Source organism: Leptinotarsa decemlineata, unplaced genomic scaffold (genome assembly GCF_025532065.1).
Source record: "Leptinotarsa decemlineata unplaced genomic scaffold, Ldec_3_MD MMD2_tig00026317_RagTag_RagTag, whole genome shotgun sequence".
Taxonomy (NCBI): domain Eukaryota; kingdom Metazoa; phylum Arthropoda; class Insecta; order Coleoptera; family Chrysomelidae; genus Leptinotarsa; species Leptinotarsa decemlineata.
The window spans coordinates 1205676-1228791 of record NW_027412686.1 but is presented as its reverse complement, the minus strand read 5'-3'; the positions used below and the strand labels follow the sequence as shown (position 1 = coordinate 1228791).

General features: G+C 34.3%; 4 protein-coding genes across 13 annotated transcripts in view; 1 reads left to right on the top strand and 3 right to left on the bottom strand.

The window, feature by feature from the left end:
• The window catches only part of LOC111510853 (phosphatidylinositol-binding clathrin assembly protein LAP), a 131369-nt gene extending 127909 nt beyond the window's left edge, over positions 1–3460 (bottom strand). Inside the window, exon 1 of one of the 2 annotated variants that reach the window (XM_074181900.1) lies at positions 3133–3460. In XM_074181900.1, the coding sequence (XP_074038001.1) occupies positions 3133–3274 (142 nt within the window). In that variant the 5' untranslated portion in view covers positions 3275–3460. The remainder of the gene's footprint in view (positions 1–3132) is intronic. The other variant, XM_074181901.1, reaches the window with a different exon arrangement.
• A 5855-nt stretch (positions 3461–9315) lies between these two features.
• Positions 9316–13510, top strand: ArgRS-m (Arginyl-tRNA synthetase, mitochondrial). 2 transcript variants are annotated; one of them, XM_074181898.1, is made up of 5 exons: positions 9320–9505; positions 9569–10727; positions 12552–12676; positions 13042–13265; positions 13321–13510. In XM_074181898.1, the coding sequence occupies exons 1-5, from the start codon at positions 9470–9472 to the stop codon at positions 13469–13471; spliced, it is 1695 nt and encodes a 564-aa protein (XP_074037999.1). In that variant the 5' UTR covers positions 9320–9469; the 3' UTR covers positions 13472–13510. The 2 variants fall into 2 exon arrangements, with proteins under 2 accessions (XP_074038000.1, XP_074037999.1); XM_074181899.1 differs by lacking the exon at positions 13321–13510 and having other exon boundaries at positions 9316–9505; positions 12552–12698; positions 13042–13187.
• A 514-nt stretch (positions 13511–14024) lies between these two features.
• The window catches only part of mRpS9 (mitochondrial ribosomal protein S9), a 66606-nt gene continuing 57514 nt past the window's right edge, over positions 14025–23116 (bottom strand). Inside the window, 2 exon segments of the mRNA XM_023164356.2 lie at positions 14025–14157; positions 15217–15379. Coding sequence (XP_023020124.1) covers positions 14066–14157; positions 15217–15379 — 255 coding nt within the window. The 3' untranslated portion in view covers positions 14025–14065.
• wtrw (ankyrin repeat domain 61 water witch) overlaps positions 19229–23116 on the bottom strand; it is a 43801-nt gene continuing 39913 nt past the window's right edge. For all 8 annotated transcript variants that reach the window (XM_023164353.2, XM_074181889.1, XM_074181895.1 and 5 more), the window contains one exon: positions 19229–23080. In XM_023164353.2, coding sequence (XP_023020121.2) covers positions 20140–23076 — 2937 coding nt within the window. In that variant the 5' untranslated portion in view covers positions 23077–23080 and the 3' untranslated portion in view covers positions 19229–20139. The remainder of the gene's footprint in view (positions 23081–23116) is intronic.

The window sequence follows — 23116 nt, the reverse complement described above, 5'->3', positions numbered from 1 at the left end:
CCCAAACAGAAAGCAAACAAACAGGATAAGCTGAATAAAACCATTTAAAAAGTGAAAACAGTATACTTCTATTAAGGAGTAAGTAAAATTATCAACAAGATAAGCTGTAGGTGGATAGACTTCATGCTTAGGGGAAGATTGGTATATACAACCATTATGGGGAAAACAGTCGCGGCACGGGTAGCAAGGGTCTGTCATCAGGGGGGGGGTTATTCCCTCTGTTATGGAACCTTATAATGGACGAGCTATGGACCACAATGGGTATAAAGCACTGGGCTATGCAGACGACTTAGTCATCTTAGTCCAGAGTAAATACAATAATGTAGTGAAGGGATGCATGCAGCAGACCCTGAATATTATAACAAGATGGACCGAAGAAGAAGGGCTTAACATAAGCCCATCCAAATCGACCATAGTAGCATTCACCAAGAAGACTAAAACGTAGTCTTGGACCTCTAAAACTTCGAGGTGAAGAAATACAAGTGTCGGGGGAGGTTAAATATCTGGGAGTGATTCTAGATTCCAAACTGACTTGGAACCAACACTTGGACAGGATAAAAAGGAAAGCGGAGGTAGCACTGATGCTCGCCAGACGCACCCAAGGAAAAACATGGGGACTAAAACCAGACATGGTATATTGGCCATACATGATTGTGGTTAAACCCATGAATATTACTGGAGTTTTTTCCCAACACCAAATCGTTATTTTTAACACGTCGTGTTTCGATCACCAAGTGATCATCTTCAAAGAGTTTTAATCTTCCTTTGAAGATGATCACTTGGTGATCGAAACACGTGTCGAAGTGTTAAAAATAACGATTTGGTGTTGGGAAAAAAACTCCAGTAATATTCATTACTACACCAAAGGTTCCAAACAGTGCATCATAAGTTAAACCTATGATAACATATGTATCTCTGGTTTGGTGGCCAAAGATGAAGCAAGTGACCGCTATCAACAAACTGGGCAAGGTAAAATGACTTGCATGTTTGTGAATGACGGGAGCAATGAGAACTACCCCAAACAGCTGCATTGGAGACACTCCTGAATCTACCTTCTTTACACTTTTTGATAATGGGGGAGGCCAGGATGGGCCAATTCAGACTGGAAAACTAACCGAACTACAAAAGATCGGACCGAACAGAAATTTCGGAACATGTGGAGGAGCACATATTGAATATGTGCACGGACCACATGACACGAAGTACACCTTTAACACAAACTTCACGGCCAAAATCATAAGCCGTGAAGAGTGGACGACCATTAGTCATTCCGAAAACATGTTTGGAAAAAACACCTGGTATACAGATGGATCGAAGACCAAACATGGAACGGGAGCTGGAATATACCGAGCGGATAGAAATTTAAACTACAGTTATCCGCTAGGACTATACACATCCGTCTTTCAGGCGGATGCTATCATGCAGTGTGCAAGGCTTATAAAATTGAGACCCCAAAGAAATGAGTGAATCAATATTTTAACAGACAGCAAGAGCGCACTAGGGGCTCTGACAAACCCGAAGTTGACATCAAAACTGGTCTGGGAATACCATGAAGAACTGAATGAACTTGCAAACAGGAACAAATTAACTTTGTATTGGATGCCAGGGCATTCAGGAATCACAGGTAATGATAAAGCTGGTGAATGCGCTAGACACGGATCATCAACTTCATATGTAGGTCCTGAACCAGCTCTGGGGATACCAAAATCATTGGTACGAAACCAGATTAGGACATGGACCAATAAGAAGTACACAGAGTACTGGACAAAAGTACCTGGCAACACAGTAGAACCTTCATTAGGGAACCGCCCGAAAAAAGAACCGAAAAACTACTTCAATATAGTAGGTATCAGCTCAGAATAATTACAGGGTTACTAACCTGTCATTGTCCGTTTAGAGGACACCTGAATAAAATGGGGCTATACAACGGAGACCTCAGCTGCAGATTATGCAACGAAGGGATAGAAACAGCTCTACACATCTTATGCGAATGTGAGGCACTGAATCACAGGAGGCAGGCAATATATGGACGTACAAAATTACGCCCAGAAGAATATGACAAACATCCAACACGCAACCTGAACAAACTAGTACAGGAAACGAGACTGATGGAATGGGTGTCATAACAAGATGGGAGAATAAACGCAATAAACCCAAGAGGCTGCAGTGTTTTCTGGAGACTTGAACTAAATGGACAAGTCAGACAGGTCCCAAGGGACCAAAAAAAAAGTAAAATTATCAGTAAAACTGCATTTTGAAAAGAGATATAAGTAAGTATAACAGACCCAAAGATCATGTCAGACTAAATTGCGGGATATGACTCAATTAATTAACGATGATCTTACAGTAAGAATAAAAATATCACTAAGAGAATTCGCGGATGGTATTTTTCCTGTGGGCTCATTTTTTGTTGTCCAATGCAAAAAGTGAAGAATTTTGGGAAAGAAAGTTTTTGCTTTCTGCTACTCCATCCTGATACAAAAAAATTGGTAGAAATCTTTTTCAATTATCCATTTCATTTTCAATTGTTCAATTTTTAATTTTTTGTTCATTTTTTTTTTGTAATTTCATTTCACATTTTATTGCTTGATATTTCAAATCATATATCAGACAATATAAGTCCGAACTAGTAAAATTCATCAAATTTGTTATAATCATTACTTGTACATTGGTTACAAAATTAGGTAAGATATTTATAAAAACTTAAAATTTTGACACAAGAAACTCCATTTGCACAAGAAAACAGAAGCGTGTTGGAAATAGAAGACTCAAATCAATGGCATTGTAAACGACAAAAACGGCATTCCTCACCACAGGTAGGTTGTAGATAAGTAAATCTCCCCTCCACTCCTTTCTAGTACCAACCAAAATACAAATAATAGGTTGATATTTATTTTAAAATGACTTGTACCTATATACCGGCACATATCGGTAATTTTTTGAGAAAAATAATGTTATGTTATTAGTTTCCGAAATGTATCAAATCTTATCAATGACAAACAGGTGAATAAATATGATAAGATTGACATACCTTATTATTGTGAAGATTTACAAAGGTTAGATCATTTTTTTCGATCTATATGAGGAGATTCTTCTTATTAATATGAAAGACTTATGGGAAAAGGTACTCACAATCTAAATGTTTCTTTTTGGGGCCAATCATTTCCTCTGTAGTGGCTTTGCAGACGGACTTTGCTAATCCTTGCCCAGCCAAGCTGTGTTTTGCGGCCAATAACCTATCGTTTATTGTCTGTCCTGCTAATCTGCCCGTCATATTGCACCTGTTGACTCACTTCTTTAACACCTAAAACTACCAAACACCACCACAATCACACAAGGCACTGACACGATACGCGCAAGCAATGCAGAGCTAAAACCTACAACTAACCGCTCCGCTCAACGCAAAATGATGAAGAAAGAACAACTGGTAACTGGTCTCAACTACTGACGTTCGTTCGTTCGTTGACAGTTCATCAGATGACGTTAGATGACGTATTTATAAAATAACATTTTTCTAATCAATTTTTGGTAGGCAACCAACATTCCAATAAGATGCCTATCATTACATTGTGTCTTGTTATTGATAGTAAATAATTTTACAAGTAGAAAGGATTGCTTATTTTCCATTTGCTATTCTATAGGTATGTTTTTCTACTCATTTCATCAATGCCTTCAGAATTGAATCTGACTGACCTTTATTGCACTGAATTTTTTCTTTTGTGTTCATCAACGCATGGACATCGAGTCCATGTCGAGTAACAGGGTTGGTATAAAAGGAGAAACGAAATGTCAAAAAATTTCGGAGCCATCCTTATGACGCTACTGAAAGTAAAAATAGCGCTAAATTTGAACTGCGATATATACAGTCTAATTTTATATACTTAATATAGTTATAATCATTAAGATATTTGAGGAGAGGAAGTGGGCTAAAAATTGAATAAAGAAAAAACTAGGCTTAAAATGAAAACTGAAAGTTTTCAAATTCCTAATTTCCACTATAATATAATTTCAGTTTTTCGGAAATGAAGCTACATAAATCATATATTTTTCAATGCTTGAAGTGGCTATCTTGAAATTGTATTTCAAATTCATGAATTCAAAGCTTGTTTATTAAAATAACATTGAATGGCACTTGTTTGTTGAACTATTTTGATCAGTTAGATCTTCTAGGTTCATAAATTGTCTATATGCAATTTCTCATTTGCATGATGGTAAGTAAACTTGTCATTTCTATCAATTTTGAAACATTCTCAGTTCCACAATTTTGAAAACATTTTATTTTTTTCTCATCAATTTCACCCAGATTTTAAAACAGAAACAGATTTTAGTGTTATTCAGCATAAAAGTCTTCTATTTATACCATTTTTATTGAGAATACCATCAATTTAGCATACTATTAATTTATAATAAAAGACTTCGTAGTAAAACATCTGTTACCCTGTTGACCTAAATCGCTTCAACTTTATTTTCGTTTTAGACAGGTTATTTCCTCTAACGAAACTTCATAGTGCTGTTCGTTAGGTCATTTTAAGAAAAAAATTTCTATGAAAATGTATCCGTTGTTTCGTTTCTGAGATGAAAGCATTGAAGTTTTAAGAACGATATATAATAAGTAATATCTTAAATATCCTTAGCCAATTTAGTTGAGAGTTGGTACAGTTAATTGAACTTATGAGGAATTTATTGCCTAACTAACTTGGAATTATCACGCCCAATGGCGTCACATTGGCCAACAAAAAAAAAGTAAGCCACCGCGTTGCATTTTGTAGATTATTATTATTATTAGATCAAGCAAGAAAAAAATTGAAGACACTTTATATAATGAACACGGAACAAAATTGATCAATCATTATTATCGAAGAAACATCTCCCCCATTTTTTAAACTTGGTATTTACTTTTTCACTACTTTAATTTCGTGCTGGCAATTGAATTCGATTCAGAGGCGTTTTGGAAAACAACTGATTTAAAATTCGTAACACATACTTTTCGGAATGACTGTTTTACATGCAGGGTGTTGTATTTCTTGGACAATCCCAAACTTTCGAATTTTTAAAAACTGACTTGTATTTTCTATCGGGACATGTTTTGGGCCCAGGAAGTTCAAGACTACATTCGTAATAAACATTTAATTTTATTACCAGTTCATCTGACATACTCCTTTCCAAAACTCCAAATTTGGCTCAACGAGTATTTCGCAACCTCTCCCCTTATTATTACAGAATATTCAAATTTATTATCATCAGTGACGTCATAATAATTATTACAGATACTAACCCTGTGTTGCCAATCTGTATGGTAATTATTGTGACATACGGTAATTTGAGTAGTTGTACGGAGTACGATACAGTGTAAGATTCATACTGCCATGTGCATAAACGTAGTAAATATTAAGTATTGTGTTCATGAAGTATATCTTTTTTCAAATACTAGAGTTGACTGTTTTTGATACGCCATTAGAGTTTCTTTGTCCAGCTGGATGTCCAAAATTAATAGCTTTTGATACAATTATAGTTTAAGAGAGATATTTTGAGATTCTCTAACAGTCTACAGTAATTTTTTGAAAAATATGCAAATTTGACTTGGTATGTACGACTTTCGATCTTTATCTCTCTATCAGATTGGCAACTCTGCTGTGAACCGTCTTCTTTCTTTTGACAGTGCAGTCCGAGAATACCTACCACAGAGAAGCGACAAAGACGGCCATTTTGTGTCCCTTTTTCGTAGACGGATGCGTCGACTTGGTTGTCTCCACGTCATTCTCGGGCTTAGTTGTCTCCATTAGTCTGTGAGCACTGAGCAAACATAATGAGGTAGGTAGTTAGTTACAAAGAGTACCTACCTAGCTCTGTATACATTGAAATTATGCTATTTAGGCAAGAGTTTTCAGGAGATAATTGGTTTTGAAGAATCAATCGTGACACAGTAGTTGTGTGTTTTTGAATCGATACTAGTGACAATCTTCGAGTGAAATTCTACGAGTTAAACTAATATCAACATAAAACTAGATTTTGTGTGTATTTATAAGAAGTGAAAATCGAAATGCCTGGTTACTATTGTGTTTTCCGCGGTTGTTCAGCTAGAACCGGTGAAGGAACGAGTATTTTCAGATTTCCCCAAGATTGCGAAAGGTAAATATTTTTATACATCTTGGGAAATATGTTTGGGAAATGTATATCTAAACTGATAGTAATGAGAAATAATTAAATTTGCTATATTCCAAAAGTAAATTACTGACTATTTTCAAACTTCGATTTTCTAAATATGTGACGATGAATGGGAATCTTGAATATACTTTCAATCAAATAAATAAAATTAAATAGATCTGAATATTACTGGAGTTTTTCCCCAACACCAAATCGTTATTTTTACACCTCGACACGTGTTTCGATCACCAAGTGATCATCTTCAAGAGGAAGATAAAACTCCAGTAATATTCATTACTACACCAAAGGTTCCAAACAATACATCATAAATTAAATAGATCTGTTTATAAAAGAAAAATACAAAAGAACAACTTCAAAACTGATATATTATTTCTTCCTACAGGGCAAAAGTTTGGTTGGAAGCTTGCAGTTGGCAAGATTTACTACCAAAAATCGAATCACTTCATAAAAACTACAGAACTTGTGAGCATCATTTTGAAAGTAGGTACATATGAAAGGGAACTGTGAAAAATACATTACTACCTGAAGCAGTACCGACAATATTTCCCTTTTAAAAACCGGAAAAGACCGATCTCAAGTACCTGATAAAAAAGTGATCATTCTGCCAGGTATGTAACGTAGATTTATTATGGAAATTGAGACTTAATCTTTTTTTCAGATATCACAATTGTTCCACCCTCAAAGTGTTCTTTTGTGAAAAACGCAAATGATGAAATGCCTTCATTCTCCTTGACCGTAGATGGTAAGTTTATTTTTAATTTTAGTAAGTGGTTACACCATTTGAATTTTATATTTTTAGATAGTATGTAAATTACACCTTGTAATGAGCACTCTCTTATTCAGGTTTCATTCCTGACCAAAAATTCGATTTTTTTGAGTAGATAAGCAGATTTATTTTTTTTTGTTTAAGGTCCAAGTACTTCTCGAGAAGTTGGTTTGCAGAATGTTTCAACCTGCAGTGTAAATGTGGAATGCGAAGAAAGAATTTCACCACCTTTACTTTCGCCATCTACTTTCACTCAATCTGAGTTGAAATTAAGCAGCAATACTCCAAGAAAATGAAGATTGCGAAGTAAATTGAAAATTTTACGGAGGGAGAAAATCAAAAAGGGATCTAAGGCGACAACCGGTTTATCAGTGAGTACGTTTTTAAAGGGTGTGATGCGTTTCTTGAGAATCCTTTATCGGAAGTGATAAAATCGCATGTTGTACAAAAGAACAAGAAACCTATATCTCGCAGATATTCTTCAGAAGTGAAGCAGTTTGCTTTGATCAACTACTTTTCAAGTTCTAGGAATTATAGACATCTTAGCAAGTTATTGACTCTTCCAACAAAACGATGTTTCGGTGACCCAAAAAATATCATGTAGGCCGGGCTTTGGAAATTCAGCAATATTCAAGGCACTTGAAATTAAAATTAAAACAATGCTCGAACAGGACAAGCGATGTGTGATATCTATAGATGAGATGGCTTTAAAATCCAATTTTTTTATTGATACAGGATGTGATGAAATTATTGGTTTCGAAGATATTGGAGAGGCAAATAAGAGGAATTCCATATGTAGAAATGTTCTCGTTATTATGGCTACAGGACTTTATTCTCCCTGGAAATAACCGATTGCTTTTTTTTTTCATTGAATCACAGCTACCAGCAAAAAATCTACATGATATTTTGGATAAGTGCATTTCTGAATTATCCAATATAGGTCTGCATGTTGATGGCATCGTGAGTGACATGGGCTCTAACTTTTATGAATTGGCAAAGTTATTAGGGGTCACTTTAGAAGAATCTGAATTTGAGCTCGGTGGTAAAAAACTTGTTTATATTTTTGATCCAAGTCATTTTATAAAAGCCACTAGAAACAATTTTTTAAAACATTCATTTCATTTTGAAGGCAAAAGTACATCTTGGTCTTTTGTGCGCTCTTTTTATGAGCAAGACATAGGGCAATTTTATAGACTTGCACCAAATCTTACCAAATCACATATCACTCCAAACAATTTTGAAAAAATGAAAGCGAATCTAGCAACACAAGTTCTAAACCGTATAGTTGCCAGTGGAATGAATGCATTCGTAGCAATGAACTTACTTCCTGCTTCTTCTTTTGGGACAATTCAAGTAATAGAGACATTCAATAACTTTTGATTTGTTGAATTTGTGTTCTTTACGACATCTCTATAAATACAAAAACGTTTTTGAAGCTTCGAAATTCCAATTAGATTTTTTTGAAGAGGCTCTAACGTTTTTGAAAAATGTTGAAATTTTCAATTCAGAGGACAAAAATGTCACAAATCGAGTCAAATTTAAAAAATGCTGGATTATTTCCATGAATAGTGTAATTAACATATGGGATAAGCTTTACAAATTAAATTATAAATATTTAAAAACGAGACGACTCAATTCAGATTGTTTTGAAAATTTTTTTGGTGCTCTAAGACAACAATGCGGAAATAATGTTAAAATATATATACATAATTAAGCTATTCATAAGAATGAAAATTTTTTTATAGTATCAAATATACTAATATCATCAATAATACCAAAGGTAAAACTGTAAAAAGGAAACTTAAGATTCTGTCACATTTATAAATTAAGAGTTTTTGATAAAATATCTTGTTTCATTATTTTTTTCATTTGGAACCTTACTTAATTAGAACCCTCAGATTGTATTGATGTTGTTGATGAAAGTTTAAGTTAAGATTACATAAAATAACAAAAGTCACTTCTATTCATTTCATCCTTAGTGGACTTATTTATTTCAGAGAATATAAAATGATTATATAATATAAGCATTATTCTATTATCGTAACTTTATTTTAATTTTCTATCTAATGAATTGGATTTACAAAATAAAGTAATTTAATTTATTTCTTAAAAGCCAATTCATCATAAATAATAATAAATTGGCCACATAGTTGAATATTCTCTATTATTACTGCGAAAGTTGTCCAATTAGCAATATAAAAATTGAATGGAGTAAGATGCCCTTCACACTATAATTTTATATTTCACAGTGAGCTCACGTACTATACTAGAACGTAAGAGTATGTATTTTTATTAGTGTATATCGCTGAGAGGTCATTTTTCTCAGTGAACCAGGTTGTCTATCAGTCAAAATCTTCGGTTCGGAGTTGGGACACCGAACATCAAAGTATCCGACGTTAATGTCGCTTCTCTGTGGTAGGTATTCTCGGGTGTAGTGCATACTTAACCTCAAATTCTCATCAAACTCAAAATTTATGTGTCCTTTACAATTAAAATATTTTTCATCGATAATACATCCCACATTATTTTCACTGGACTATGTCCACCAAATTGAAATTGTATGTAGGAAGAAAGGTAATAACATACATTCAATTCAGTGACTGACATATTTTTCTAAATGAAAAATTTTCATTCTAGGTGATAGATTCTCTGCATAAAACCACTAAATTTTCGCCCTCTGAACTCCAATCACTCATACATATAGGAAACACCAATGATGAAAATAAAGTTGAACTAAGTTTACCTTTAAACATTTTGGAAACGCAACTTGGTGTAACAAACATTACAGAAATTTTAAAAATACAACCAGATGACATTATCAAGAATGTTCAACTTGTCAGAGACAGAGCAAACAGAAAAATATCTTTTGAGATCGATAAAAATATATTTATGAAAGATGTAATGGAGAATTGTGCTCAGCCTGATCTTAATTTCAAACCAAAAAATATTGTAGTTGAATACAGTTCTCCTAATGTTGCCAAACCATTCCATTTTGGACATTTGCGCTCAACAATAATCGGAAATTTCATAAGCAACCTGAATATCTTTTCAAGAAATACAGTAACTAGGTTAAATTATTTGGGTAATTGGGGCACACAGTTTGGTTTCATAAGAATGGGTGTTGATGCCCTGAAGTATACACCAGAAGATATCAAAAAAAACCCTCTCAAATTGCTCTATCAGTCCTATTTATATGCGAACAAGTTAGCTGAAAAAGATTCTAGCATTTTTGAAAAAGCCAAGGCAGAATTTGCACATTTAGAAAATGGATCAGAAAAACATCTAAAATACTGGAGAGAGTTCATGGACTACTCTGAAAAGGAACTAATAAACACTTACAGTAGATTAGGGGTTACTTTCGACGAATATAACTATGAATCAGATTACAGTGCTAAGCATATTCAAGATATAATTGAAGTACTACGCAAGAAAAACATTATCCACAAAGATAAAGATGGGAAAGAAGTTGCTCTTATTGATGATAAAGAAGTTTCTGTTATCAAAAGTGATGGTTCTACTTTATACTTGACCAGAGATATAGCAGCAGCTATTGACAGATTCAAAAAGTATAACTTTGACAGGATGTATTACGTAGTAGATAATAGTCAAACAGATCACTTTCATTCATTAAAAAATATCATTTACAAAATGGATTTGCCTTGGGCTGATAGGATTCATCATGTCAAGTTTGGTAGGATAAGGGGTATGAGCACTAGGAAAGGTACTGCAGTTTTTTTGAAAGATATTTTGGATGAATGTAGAGAAATGATGATCAAGAGGCAAATTCAGTCACCAAGTAAGCCTTTTTTGCTACTTGTTATATAACCATTATTGATGTATACTTAGAAAACTTCAGATACAAACAGATATATACTTGGAAAATTTCAGATACAAACAGAAAGAGTAAAATATTTTCAACTAGGATCAAAGTAACCAAGTTTAACCCTGAAACTGCATGGATATTTTCTTTCATGCAAATTTCAGATGTTTACAAATTGTTATTGAGCAAAAACGGAAGTGGAAGTACTCCAACTTAGTGATAGGTGATTTTGATTTGAAACTGATTTGATAGGTATAATCGAAATATTTCAACGAATGACAACTCATTGAGATAACTCATAGCACCAAACTTTTCGTCTACTACTGCGGCAGATATTATAGGTTTGTGCATTAAATGTGAGGATGATTGTTATATCTCAAAATCTCAGCAATAACTTGTGGAATTGGCCGCGGTGGTAGTGCGCTCGACTCACGATCGGAAGGCTGTGGGTTCGATTCCTGCCTCGACCAGATATTTTTTTTGAGAGAATTTATCTGGTTGAAGCTGGGATGACTCTGCAACCGTGTTAGGAATCACGTTAAAAGGTAAGACTTCGTTAGTCCTTAGCTCGCCCAAGTTTCTCAACTTCTGAGAGTTGTCATTCGTATGGGGGCGACAGCTGAATAACGGAAAAACAGATTTTAAACAGACAGAGAACTGACTTGATATAACCTTCGAACTAAAGCTTGTTATTATTAGAATCATTTTCATTCATTGAACAAAATAAATGAAATATAATGATGGAACCCTCTCACATAAAATAATTATCACATTGATTTTGTTACTAGTGCGTTGGTGGTTGCAGCTGTCATTTGTTGTTGAAATTGATTGATATAATTTTTGCTAAATATGATAGTGTTGAGTTCAGTTGTTTGAGAACAATTCAATAAAAAATAGAATGTCTCATTGAATTAAAAATGTTTCAAGAAAATCTCGAATGAACCTTGTAAAACAACTTATTGTAAGTTCAAGTTCAGTATTTCATGACTATTGTATTTTATTTCACAAGGGAGTATATTTATTCAAGTGATTTTTGTATAGCCACTTGCCGAAGTTGCTTTTATTTTACTGGCAATATATTCAAGTGATTTTTGTCCATCTTCCCCAGATATCACTACAATAAAAAAACGAACAATTACTACTCCAATTACAGTGACGTAGGTTGCCTAGCAACAGATATAGCTTACCATGAAACTCTATTTGTACTATGTTAATAATTCCGGATGTCAAAAAATGTTTGATTTTTTTTGAGAAAATCTTATTGGATTCCTACTTCTGCGTCATTGTGGAAAACTTCCAAAGAAAGGAAGTGACATTTTATATTAATTGTCTTTCATATATCTCATTGTGTAGTATTCTTATGAATAATATCCGTTTCAATACAATAAAGGATGTTTGTAGACAATCTAATTGGGAAAAAGTGATTATCCTGTAATTCAATGTTCATGTAAAAGTAGTTGTTTTTAAAGGATTTCTTTTCTAGTTTGTATCTGAAAGAAAATTCCGTATATGCTCTACATATATTTATGAAAATATTATTGTAGCTATTCTCTTTCTTCCTTTCTTCGAAAGTTTCCACATTTTATATTCGAGATGTGGAAAATCAAAAAGTTTTTTCCCAAAAACTAATCTTCCCTAACTTTTTTATCAAAATGTTCATTAATGATTGACTTTCATATTCGTTATACTGTGGCAAATAATTTGAAAGAAAAAAAACACAAAAATATACAACCCAGAGTTACAAACTTTTTACATAATTCCAAATTTATATACATTCAAAGCTAACTTTTATTTCTTCAGCTACTAAAGTGCCTATCAGTGATGGAGAAACTGCAGACATCTTGGGAATCTCTTGCGTTATTGTAAATGATTTGAAAAGGCGAAGACAGAAGGACTACCAATTTGATTGGGATAAAGTTTTACAGGTGAAAGATGTAGACCATATTGGTGCGTTTGGAATCACTTTTTCAAGCGAAGTTTTTCAACATTGAGTTCTTGTGGTTGATTTGAACAACACACCTTGGGAAATAATGTTAGCATAGAACATAACATTAGTATTTATTTGTTCATCACAAAATTTTTTTATCAAATTTTTTATCAAAAAAACTAAATAATTGACTTCCCATCTGCAACATATACTTATTCAAAAGCAAAATAATGTGTAAAAATTGAAATTTCGCACCCAAAAGAATTGCTTGTGATGAATTTCCTCAAACTCCCTTTCTAACTTCGCTAATATGGTCAAAATATATCATGTAATATGTATATCATGCTTTGCTCTGGTTTTAAGGTCGATGGTGACACTGGGATAAGACTGCAATATACACACTGTCGTTTAAACAGTTTAGAAAGAAATTCTGGAGCCATTCCAGCTAAGGAATGTGTGCCAGAAATTTTGAATGAACTTGAAGCCCTGGTATTATTGAAGGAGTTGGCAAAATTTCACGATATTTTATACAAAGCTAATGAACAATTAGAAGCATATATATTGGTCAATTATCTCTTTCGTTTATGGTAAAATTACATCAACCAATTATTAAAAATAAAATATTTAAATGTTTCATTTCAGCAATCATATCAATAAAGCCTTCAAAATGCTTCGAGTCAAAGGAATGAGCCTTGATGTTGCCTCTCAGAGATTACTACTATTCAACACTGCCAGAGAAGTATTGAAAAATGGAATGATTATTTTAGGTCTGAGACCTCTCGATGAAATGTGATATTTTAAAATGTTTTATTATACTCGTAGCTGACAAAAACTTGAGTTTCATTATTCAAAGAATATGATGTGGATATATTTTCTTATATAGTAAGTATATGGCAGACAGTTTTCTTGTTTTTAAAATATACTTTGAGTAAATGATAGGATCCTCAAATGTGTCGCTCGATACTTTCAAACTTAAGTATTATATCAAAAGTTGCAGAATTTTTGCGGAACTGTGAATCTATAGAATACCCACTTACTTTTTTAGGACACCATCAGAACAGAACAACCAGAACCAGCGATTTTTGTTTTTTTTTTTAACCCAGTTTGTCAGTATTATTTGAATTTTTCTTTCAATGTTCATTGACTTAAATTTATAATTTTTCCTTAACTACTAGTAAATAAAATAATATTCTTCATATATCAATTTCTGGTGAAATTATCTTGATATTAAATCTTCCAAATGAAGAAAGGAAGCAACTCATTTGAAAATAAAATTTTTACAAAGATGTGTAGATCATGCAAAAAAGTTTCACTTTCTTGTCAAATATTTTCATTAAAAAACGATATTTTTAGTTTTTCATTTTAATAATCCAACAATTGTATAATATTAACGTTTCTTCCAGGTGTATTTTCTTCTGGCTCCCCTTTGTCCTGGCTTCTTTCTCTCTTTTGTACGGTAGTCCCTTGTCAAAAGACCCGCTATATGAAAATTGAAAAAAGATTAGTAGATGATATACGAGGTCTGTTCAATAAGGTGAATGATCAAATTTCACAGGCTACATGCATTTGATTAGCGATTTTAGAGAGGCATAAAAGTTGAAAGTGTTTGGCGTGTTCGGAAATTTTCAGCTATCGAAAAAAAAATCAATCAAAGAATTTATTTCAAATTTTGTGTAAAAAATGGAATTGAGTTCTCGAAAACACTTGAAATATTGACAGAAACATATGGTAATTGTATTCTGAGTCAGAAAAATGTTTACAACTGGTACAAACTTTTCACATAAGGTCGGGAAGATGTGAAAAACAACGCTAGCGCCGGACACCCCAGCACATCAACAACCGATGAAAGTGTTGAGAACGTGAAGAAAATTGTTAGGAGAATTGTTGAATCGCTATTAGAGAAGTTGCTGAGGATGTCGGCCTATCGGTTGGCTTATGCAATAAGGAGTATTATCTTAAAGTTATGCGCCGCTTGCGAGAAGCAATATGAAGGAAAGGTCCGGTATTGTGGAAAAACAATTCATGTCATTTGCATCACAATAATGCACCTGCTCACTTGTCATTGCTTGTTTGCAAAATGGAGGAGATAAAAACAGAACATGCCAAAAAGTGCATATCAGAACTGCTTTGAGGATTGGGAAAAACGCTAGCACAACGGTATTATATCTGATGGGGACTACTTTAAAGGGGACAAAATAGAAATTGATAAATAAATATTACTGAAATGAAAATTCACCTCATTTTTTGAACAGACCTTGTGTTTGATAACTTGGATCAGCTTTTGTTGTTTTCGTAATGATATTTGCAGGTATATCATTATTGACTTCTGTGGGAGGTTACAAGATCTTAAAGTTACAGTGTTGAAATATTATTTAGTAAAATTTTCTAAAGACATATATCACCGTTAGATACATTTTGGAAATTAAAATGTATTGAATACATTTCCAAGAGTTGATCAGCTTGAGAGAAGGTGCATTTTCGGAATATATTCCATTATACCTCCCCCCTATCTGTCTCTCTCAATGGAGTATCACTTACCTAATCTCATTTTCTCAATCGTATCTTTATCCACGAAGCTTCTTAGTCCCCAGGCAATACCCCACCTTAAAGCTCCTGCTTGTCCAGATGTTCCTCCGCCTACAATGTTGCACTCGATGTCAACTTTATTCAACATGTTTGAGAAAATTAAAGGAAAAAGTAACTGAAAATGGAATGAGTTGAAAATTAATATCAACAAGACACTAAAGGAAAATAATATTCAGTCGATTTATTGTGGTCACAGAAATATTGAGTAGAATTAAGGGCCTTGATATTGAGCATACAGGGAGCAGAAAAGATTTATTAAACTGCTGCCATATTGGCTTTTCGACTGTCCTATGTCGTTTTCACCTCTCTAATTCGAACAAATTTATCAATATACCAACTTGATATACTTGAGTTTCTGCAGTTTTTTGGGGTCAGCAAGTAGTTTTAGGTGGGATCCGGATACTGTTGGAAAATTTTAACGGGGTCCAGAAAAAAAAACAAATATTAATAATAAAGTGCTACATATTATTTTGGTTTCAAATCACATTGTGAGTTATAAAAGAAATCAAGACCTCTTATTAAAGTGAGAAACTACACCGACGGTCTTGAGCCAGTTTTTTATAGTTTGGTCCTCGAGAGGAACAGCAAATTCGAAGTGTGTCTTCTAGGTGAGCGTCTGTTAATCTCGAATAATATTTGTTTTTCAAAAAATACATTTTTGAGAAAGATGTTTCACATATGTATGTCGAGCCAAACATAGTGGCCAAATTGATAGCTAGTCTCTTAACAGTTTTCATATTCTTCTGGGACATGTTTGGCCCAAAATTATACAATGGATACACTTAATTTTTATCAGTTGTTTTTTCTGGACCTCGTCAAAATTTTCCCACAGTATCAGGACCCCACCTAAATCTACTTGCCGACCTCTGCTTTAGACCATGTATTTCCACATGGTGTTATATGTATCAGTGATGGGACATGAATGAGTAGATGAAACCCCTATTCAGAAAATGGAATATAGAATTAATCGCTTACTTTGGTGAAGAAGAATTTCAAACTAAAATAACTATGAAACAAGCTTTTATCAACATAGGTGACAAACAAAACTCTTTCTTTGCATGAAACTAAAGCATTATGATCAATCTTCTCTTTCATAACAAGCAATGCAGTTTTTGACATTTGTATTATTTAATTTTGTGAATTACTGTAAAAGGAATATGTTTACAAATAATCGAATGTATAGTTGCTGTACATCTAGATCATCCTGTTACTCTTCCAGTATAATACACTGAAAATTTATTAAATTCATTTTTGGAATATAATGACCCTTTTCAATTTGACTCGTAAGAAAAAAAAATATTTGTTTACTTAAAACGAGAAATTAGGAATAATAGGCACGACTTGTAGTCCCATAAGCCTATTCTGCATTTTAGGATTTCTTGAAAATATGATTTCAATAGACCTGGAAGTAAAAAGATGAATTTCAGTTGTAGGTGGTGTACCTACTCAAAAATCTTCGAAAAATGACTTCTATATGCAAAGGTACTTACCCGTATGGCTTTTACAAAAGTAGTTTTTCATATCAAAAAGGTTATTTGTAGTCATGTCTTATAAATAAGTTGGTTTATGTCAGACCACCCCTAGATCATCCTAGAATTAGGGTTCAAAGTTATTTATTTTTATTTTGTTAACCTAATGTTTACTTCCCTTGAGACTACTAATTTGTATGACATAACAAAATAAATTACTGTTTTTGATAGAGATTTGTTATCAACTATGCACAAAGAGGTCATTTTCTAGAAAATGTGTTTTTAGTATTATATTAGACTCATAAAAACCGTCCAAGAACGTTTGGCAAATTACTCCTTTTTCTGAAATTTTCACGTGTACCACATACAAGTGTCGGCATATGCTGAGGCTCATCTTCTACTTCAGTCTAATAGAAATCATACAATTTTTAGAGGTATCAAATGATTCCATAAAAATATACCACGGGCTGCGGTCTACTGCTGGGAAATTACTTATGAAAATATTTCAAGGAGGGGTTTTGATCTTGGATCCAGTATTTGATTCAACTCTGAATATCCATCGGTATACGTGCCTGAATTAGCTAAGGTAATTCTTTTATCAGGGATTGAAACATAGCCTCATAACAGCAACATTTTATTTCAACAAAACTACCACTTCTAAATATCTATCTCATTTAAAGTGAGTGATAAAAAATACTAGCACCAAAAACTGACAGATTTGATAATATTTGCAGTCAATTCAAGTCAAAAATAGAAGGAAACTAAAGAGCTGATTAACAAAAGAGTTGTTAATGAATTATTCGACAGTGTAACCGTTCTGGTCAGTTGCTAAGGTCGTTAGTCAAAATTTAAAAAATCCATAATTCCAGAGTCGAAATTCTCTAGTTCAAAACATCAACCAAAGATGATTTATTACGTTTTTCCTTCCATATTTTCATAACACTCATTACATCAATTTTGTTGTACTTTTTTGTTATCCTTCAAGCGAACAGTTTCCAGTAAGTAATCTTATAATTATTCTGATCCAATTCCCGCTCTGTTGAAGCGTTTCTTTGTTTTCCTTTCCAATCTTTATGGGTGTTCCGATAACCAGTGAAGAGTCCATCCATTACTGTCTGTCAGTTCTGTTACTTCATGGTATTCCCAGATCAGTCAGGATGTTAATCTCGGGTTTAAAAATACTGAAAGTGCCGCCCAACATTCCGTCGAGGCCTCAAATAATTGTCCATTGATGGATTGCGTACACTTCCGCCTGGAAAACAATGTATATTGACCGAGTGGGTGTGTTATGTAGATTTATATAAACATATCAGCCTAGCCATACAGAGGGCTGGAGCGGCAATAAAACAGACTTACCCGCTTATTGCCAGAAATTCAAAGCTCAGCACCAATAACGAAGTATTGATATACAAAAAGCTGATTAGATCAGCAATGCTATACGCCTGTCCAATATTTTGCAACCTAAAGAAAACACCTCTTCAATGGCTGGAAAGGATGCAAAATAAAGTACTTTCTATCATCATGGATAGCGGTCGATATACTTGAATAAATGATCTCCTGAAGGGAGCCGGAATTGAGAGAGTGACGGACCACATCCAAACACTCTTACAATTTCTATGAATTTTTCTTTCTGCCAATATTCATAGAATATTCTATGAATATTGGCAGATATTGTCAATATCAGGAGACATCATAATCAGTCCCGCAAACACGGGGCTATTATATGAAGATCTCGACATCTTTTTTTACGAATGCAAAGATTGGAAAACACAACATCAACAACAATCGATTAATTAACAACAAATAAAATTGAGCATAAAATCTAAACTTTGGTTTTCTTCTATGTTTTCGAAGAATCTATCTATTACAATAATAAAGAACAAGCAAAGTAGTAAATGAGATCATCCATTAATCAAGTCAATCACGAGTCAGCTCGGTAATTATCTATTTTTACATCTCTTATTTCCACAAAATATAAAATGGGTGGATTGAAGAAAGTCTCAAATGTTGCTAAAGGCATGAGGTATGGTTTGTACTGCTATTCCCACTATTCCTATACAAGCAAGTCCTATATTATTAATAGCAATCATTTTTGTCATATTTTGCTATCAGGTCATTGACCTATTGTTTGTATAATCCATTATATCATGTATGGTTTAAATCCCCATGTTTGACCTTAGGTTTCCACTTTTTCTTATTTTTTTTAGATGTTGGTTTCAACCCAACTGAGATCTAACATCACTTTCGGATATTCAAACTTTCCCCCCGACAGTTGTAATGTGTTTATCTCGAAGTTCCTCTTTCCATGTTCTCTTGGTGAATGCTACTGTGATTAATTTGAAGGGGCTGCTTGACTCAGTCTACTTTCTTATCTTCAAGGCCTGCTGTATGCATTACCTCACTATATCAAAATAATTGTAATTTATGTCAGAAAGCGCCACAGGATGGAAAAACGTATTGATCATATGTGAGATAGTCAAGTCAAAAAAACCCTATTTTTTTAATGAATGACTATTTATTATTATACAGAAGTGTACAGGTAAATAAACCAACCACACAAAAAAGGAATCATCATTCAATAGTTTTATGTATCCCATAATTTTTTAATGTTATGCCATGATTAAATAGTTACTATGGTACCTATCTATCTAATATCACATTTTGAATAATGAATAGTTAAATCCTTACAAAAAATCGAACTGAAATTAATCGTCTCGAGTTGTAACCTGGAAGCAAGCACAAGATTTAAGAAGCTGTCAATCATTCTATTCTTTCAGATATATTTTTAAAATTTCAATCACCTGGAATACCAAGTCAAAAATAATTCTTAAAGGGTACTGATTACTGAGTACACTCATGTTAGTATTGAATAGGAAAGTTGCATTATCACCTGTTAGTTTCTATTTCCAATAAGCTCATATTGATTCAAAAAAACATTTGTTCTATATTCTCCAATTTGAAAATCAACAAAAAAATCTGAGTGAAAGAATTGTGATTTGTTTTTCTTGAATTGGATTCATAATTAATTCCTAGTGGCTTCAAATCATTTCTAAAATAATAAAACCAAGCCATATTTCAAATTCAACAATCAAAATTGGATTTGAAATAGTAAAAATATTTTGAGTAAAAATGATATTGAAGTTTTAGCTGGGCACGGAATTGTGATTTGTGAATTAAATTCACATAAAAAGTATGTGCAACTCTGCTTACATTTCATCAAAAATAAATTACTCTCTTAACCAAATATGTCACAAGTTTGATTTTTATTTGTATATTTTTTTCTAACCTATACAAAATAACAAGCAACTATTTAAAAACTAATTCTTACATACATTTTATGGCTTTTTGCAAATAATACAAAATATATGCATTGAAAACTATATGACCATATAAGAGCACAGTTCATTTATTTGCTATTTTTTCTGTTATGTAATATGGTATTCAACACCTGTTCAATCAACTTCTGATTAGCTTCAAAGGCACTTCTCAAACTTTGAATTTCTTTGCTCAAATGTTCAATTTGTTCAGCACTTCTATCGATTTTATTCTGTAACAATGGAAGGGTATTATTATATTCTAAAATTTCACTATTTTGATCCAAGTTATTGTTTATTTTTTTTGCACATGTCACAATTGTGCCGTTAGTCGACACAGTCGGTCCGAATCGTTTACGTTTTTTGGCAATATCGTGGGCGGCTTTCAGTATATCTCTCGGAAGTCTTTTCTCTCTTGGGTTCAAAGGTTTCACGTTCAACACAACACGATACGCCTTCGGAGATACCAAGGCAGTCCAGTGCAACAAGTTAAGCAAATACTGAGGTAGATAACCGTTGAACAGAGCTAATTCCATATAGGAAATCAATTTAGTTTGTCTCACCAACTTGGATAGTCCTGCAGTTTTTTGTAGTCCCTGTATATCGTGAACGGCTATGCCCACCAAGAGATTCATCAATATTACCGTCACAAATAAAAGAAACAAAATATAAGTGACTTGTGCGCTAACTTCAAGTAAAAACGGCGGATCTTCAGGATCGTCGTCTACCAATAAATCCAAGCTGAGCTCGCCCGTCATCATTACCATAACGGTAATTAGTCCGATGAATGGATTCGCAAAAGTCGACGAATCAGGAAACATGACGCAAAAACTAATGGTGAAGCCAATCAATAGACAAGAATATGCCAGTAGTAACTTTGCGAACTCCCCTTGTACTCTAGTATACATTGCAACGTAAGATCCAAAAACGGGAAGCTGTCCAACCATCAACATCATATTAGTCCATCCGAATAGAACAGCAAAAGCTCCTACGTGGTTTTGCCAAGTGTAGGTCCTTCCTGTGTAGATGAAAGAAATGACGAACACACTCACAATTACCGTCCATTCTATTATATTTTCGCGGTGAGATAAATACTGCTTAACACTCGGATATCCGGCAATACCGTATATCTTCCTGAGTATCTCGCAGCAGGTGATCCCAACCAGAACAAACCACTGCATCTCTATAACAAACGGATTATTTCTGAGCATGTGACCCATCATAGATTTCTTCTCGCAAAGTTCTATGACATTCTGTGGTTGCGTATCGTTCATGTTTTTTCCGTGGTTATAGCAGTTGTGGGCTAAAGCAGTCAGAACATACAAAGAAAGACTCAAAACAAATATAAAACAGAACACCATTCTGGCCACATAGTACTTTCTGATCTTTTCCCATTTCAGGTACAAGAAAGCAGAGCACAGTGGATGTAACAAAATTTCTTTTTGTCCTTCGTCTACAAAAGTATTCAGAAAACTTATTTCTCGAGGATGGCAGTACTGGAGTATTCCGCGGAAGTCCAACCTGAGCTCAACTTCTCTGTTGGAAGATTCGGGATGATGATGTAATGTTATGGCGGAATCCAACTTATGTGTAACCATACCTAAGGACGCGGGAGTTTTTCGCGTTATGATTCCAAGAGCGGTCATTCCAAACTTGGACTTGGCTGTCACATCGGCACCATGGTAAATTAAAATTTCTACACACTGCGACAGCTCATTCAAAGCTGCTATATGTAAAGGTGTATAACCGTATTGGTCTCTAGCGTTGACGTCTGCTCCGTAGTTCAACAGTATATCTATTATATCGTAAGATCTAGCTGCTTTGCCTACGGCGGCATGTAAAGGCGTACGTTGATCGCAGTCTCCAATGTTGGCATTAGCGTTTCCTTTCCTCAGAAGTAGTTCCACACAGTCAAATGCTTGGGCCCTAGCAGCCAAGTGTAACGGAGTTTGGTCTCTATGATTGCTGAGGTTGGCATCTGCTCTGTGATCTAGCAGAATTTCTATACAGTCGACGTACCCGCTTTCGGCAGCAAGATGTAAGGGAGTCTGTTCCTTTTCCTTAGTTCTGGTATTGACATTGAACGTTTTGGATTCCAGAAGAATTTTAAGGCACTGTGGGTGGCCCAGGTCTGCGGCAAGATGTACAGGTGATACTCCAGTGTCTTCAACTTGTCCTACATCCGCACCTTCTTGAGTAAATAGCCTAACACAGGCAATTGCATTGGCGCGAACAGCACAATGCAATACACTCTCGTGACAACTGTGAGGACCATTAGTCAAAGTTTGCACTTTAGCGCCATTATTAAGGAGCACGAGAGCTGACTCAGGACTGTCTCCGAACGCTGCACAATGTAAAGGAGTATAGCATTTGAAAAGAGCGTTAACGTCGCATCCCTGAGATATCAAATACTGAGTTCCGTCAACACAGCCGCTGAATGATGTTAAATGAAGAGCACTCAGACCTTGACTAGGTTCGTGATAACGCAGTTGAGCTCCTAGTTTCAATAGGCCAGGAAATAAATCCCACCGTTTCATGAAAGCTGCCCAGAGAAAAGCTATGTTGATTTCAATTTTTGATGCACCGTGAAAAACCTCATTCAAATTGTCGGATGTAGTTTTCCTATTCTCAATGTCATCTAATAGCTGATGTCTGCCAGAACTCAATTTCATGTGCTCCATAAGGTTCATCTTGATTGTGTCGTGACATATTTGAACGGTCAAGTCGGCACTGGTAGAAAATTCTTCAAAGCTTTCGTAGATGTTGGGAGTGTGATCTGCTGGAGGTGATGGTCCGCATTCCATGTACTCGAAGTCATCTGAAGGAAGTTCCTCTTCCAAGATGTCTTCGGGATCGTCCCGAGTCCGTCGCCAGCCGAGGAGGGTGTTGGAAGTGGTGGTTTTATAAAGGGGTAAGTTGGAAGATTCAACGTTGACGCTGACGGACCGGCCAAGTTTCTTATGGGAGGAATCTTGAAAGCCGTAGTTATCCATTCCGAAAGGCTTGTGGTTTTCTGACCCATAAACCATTTTGCTGAAATGATACATTATTTGTCAGAACTGATAAAAT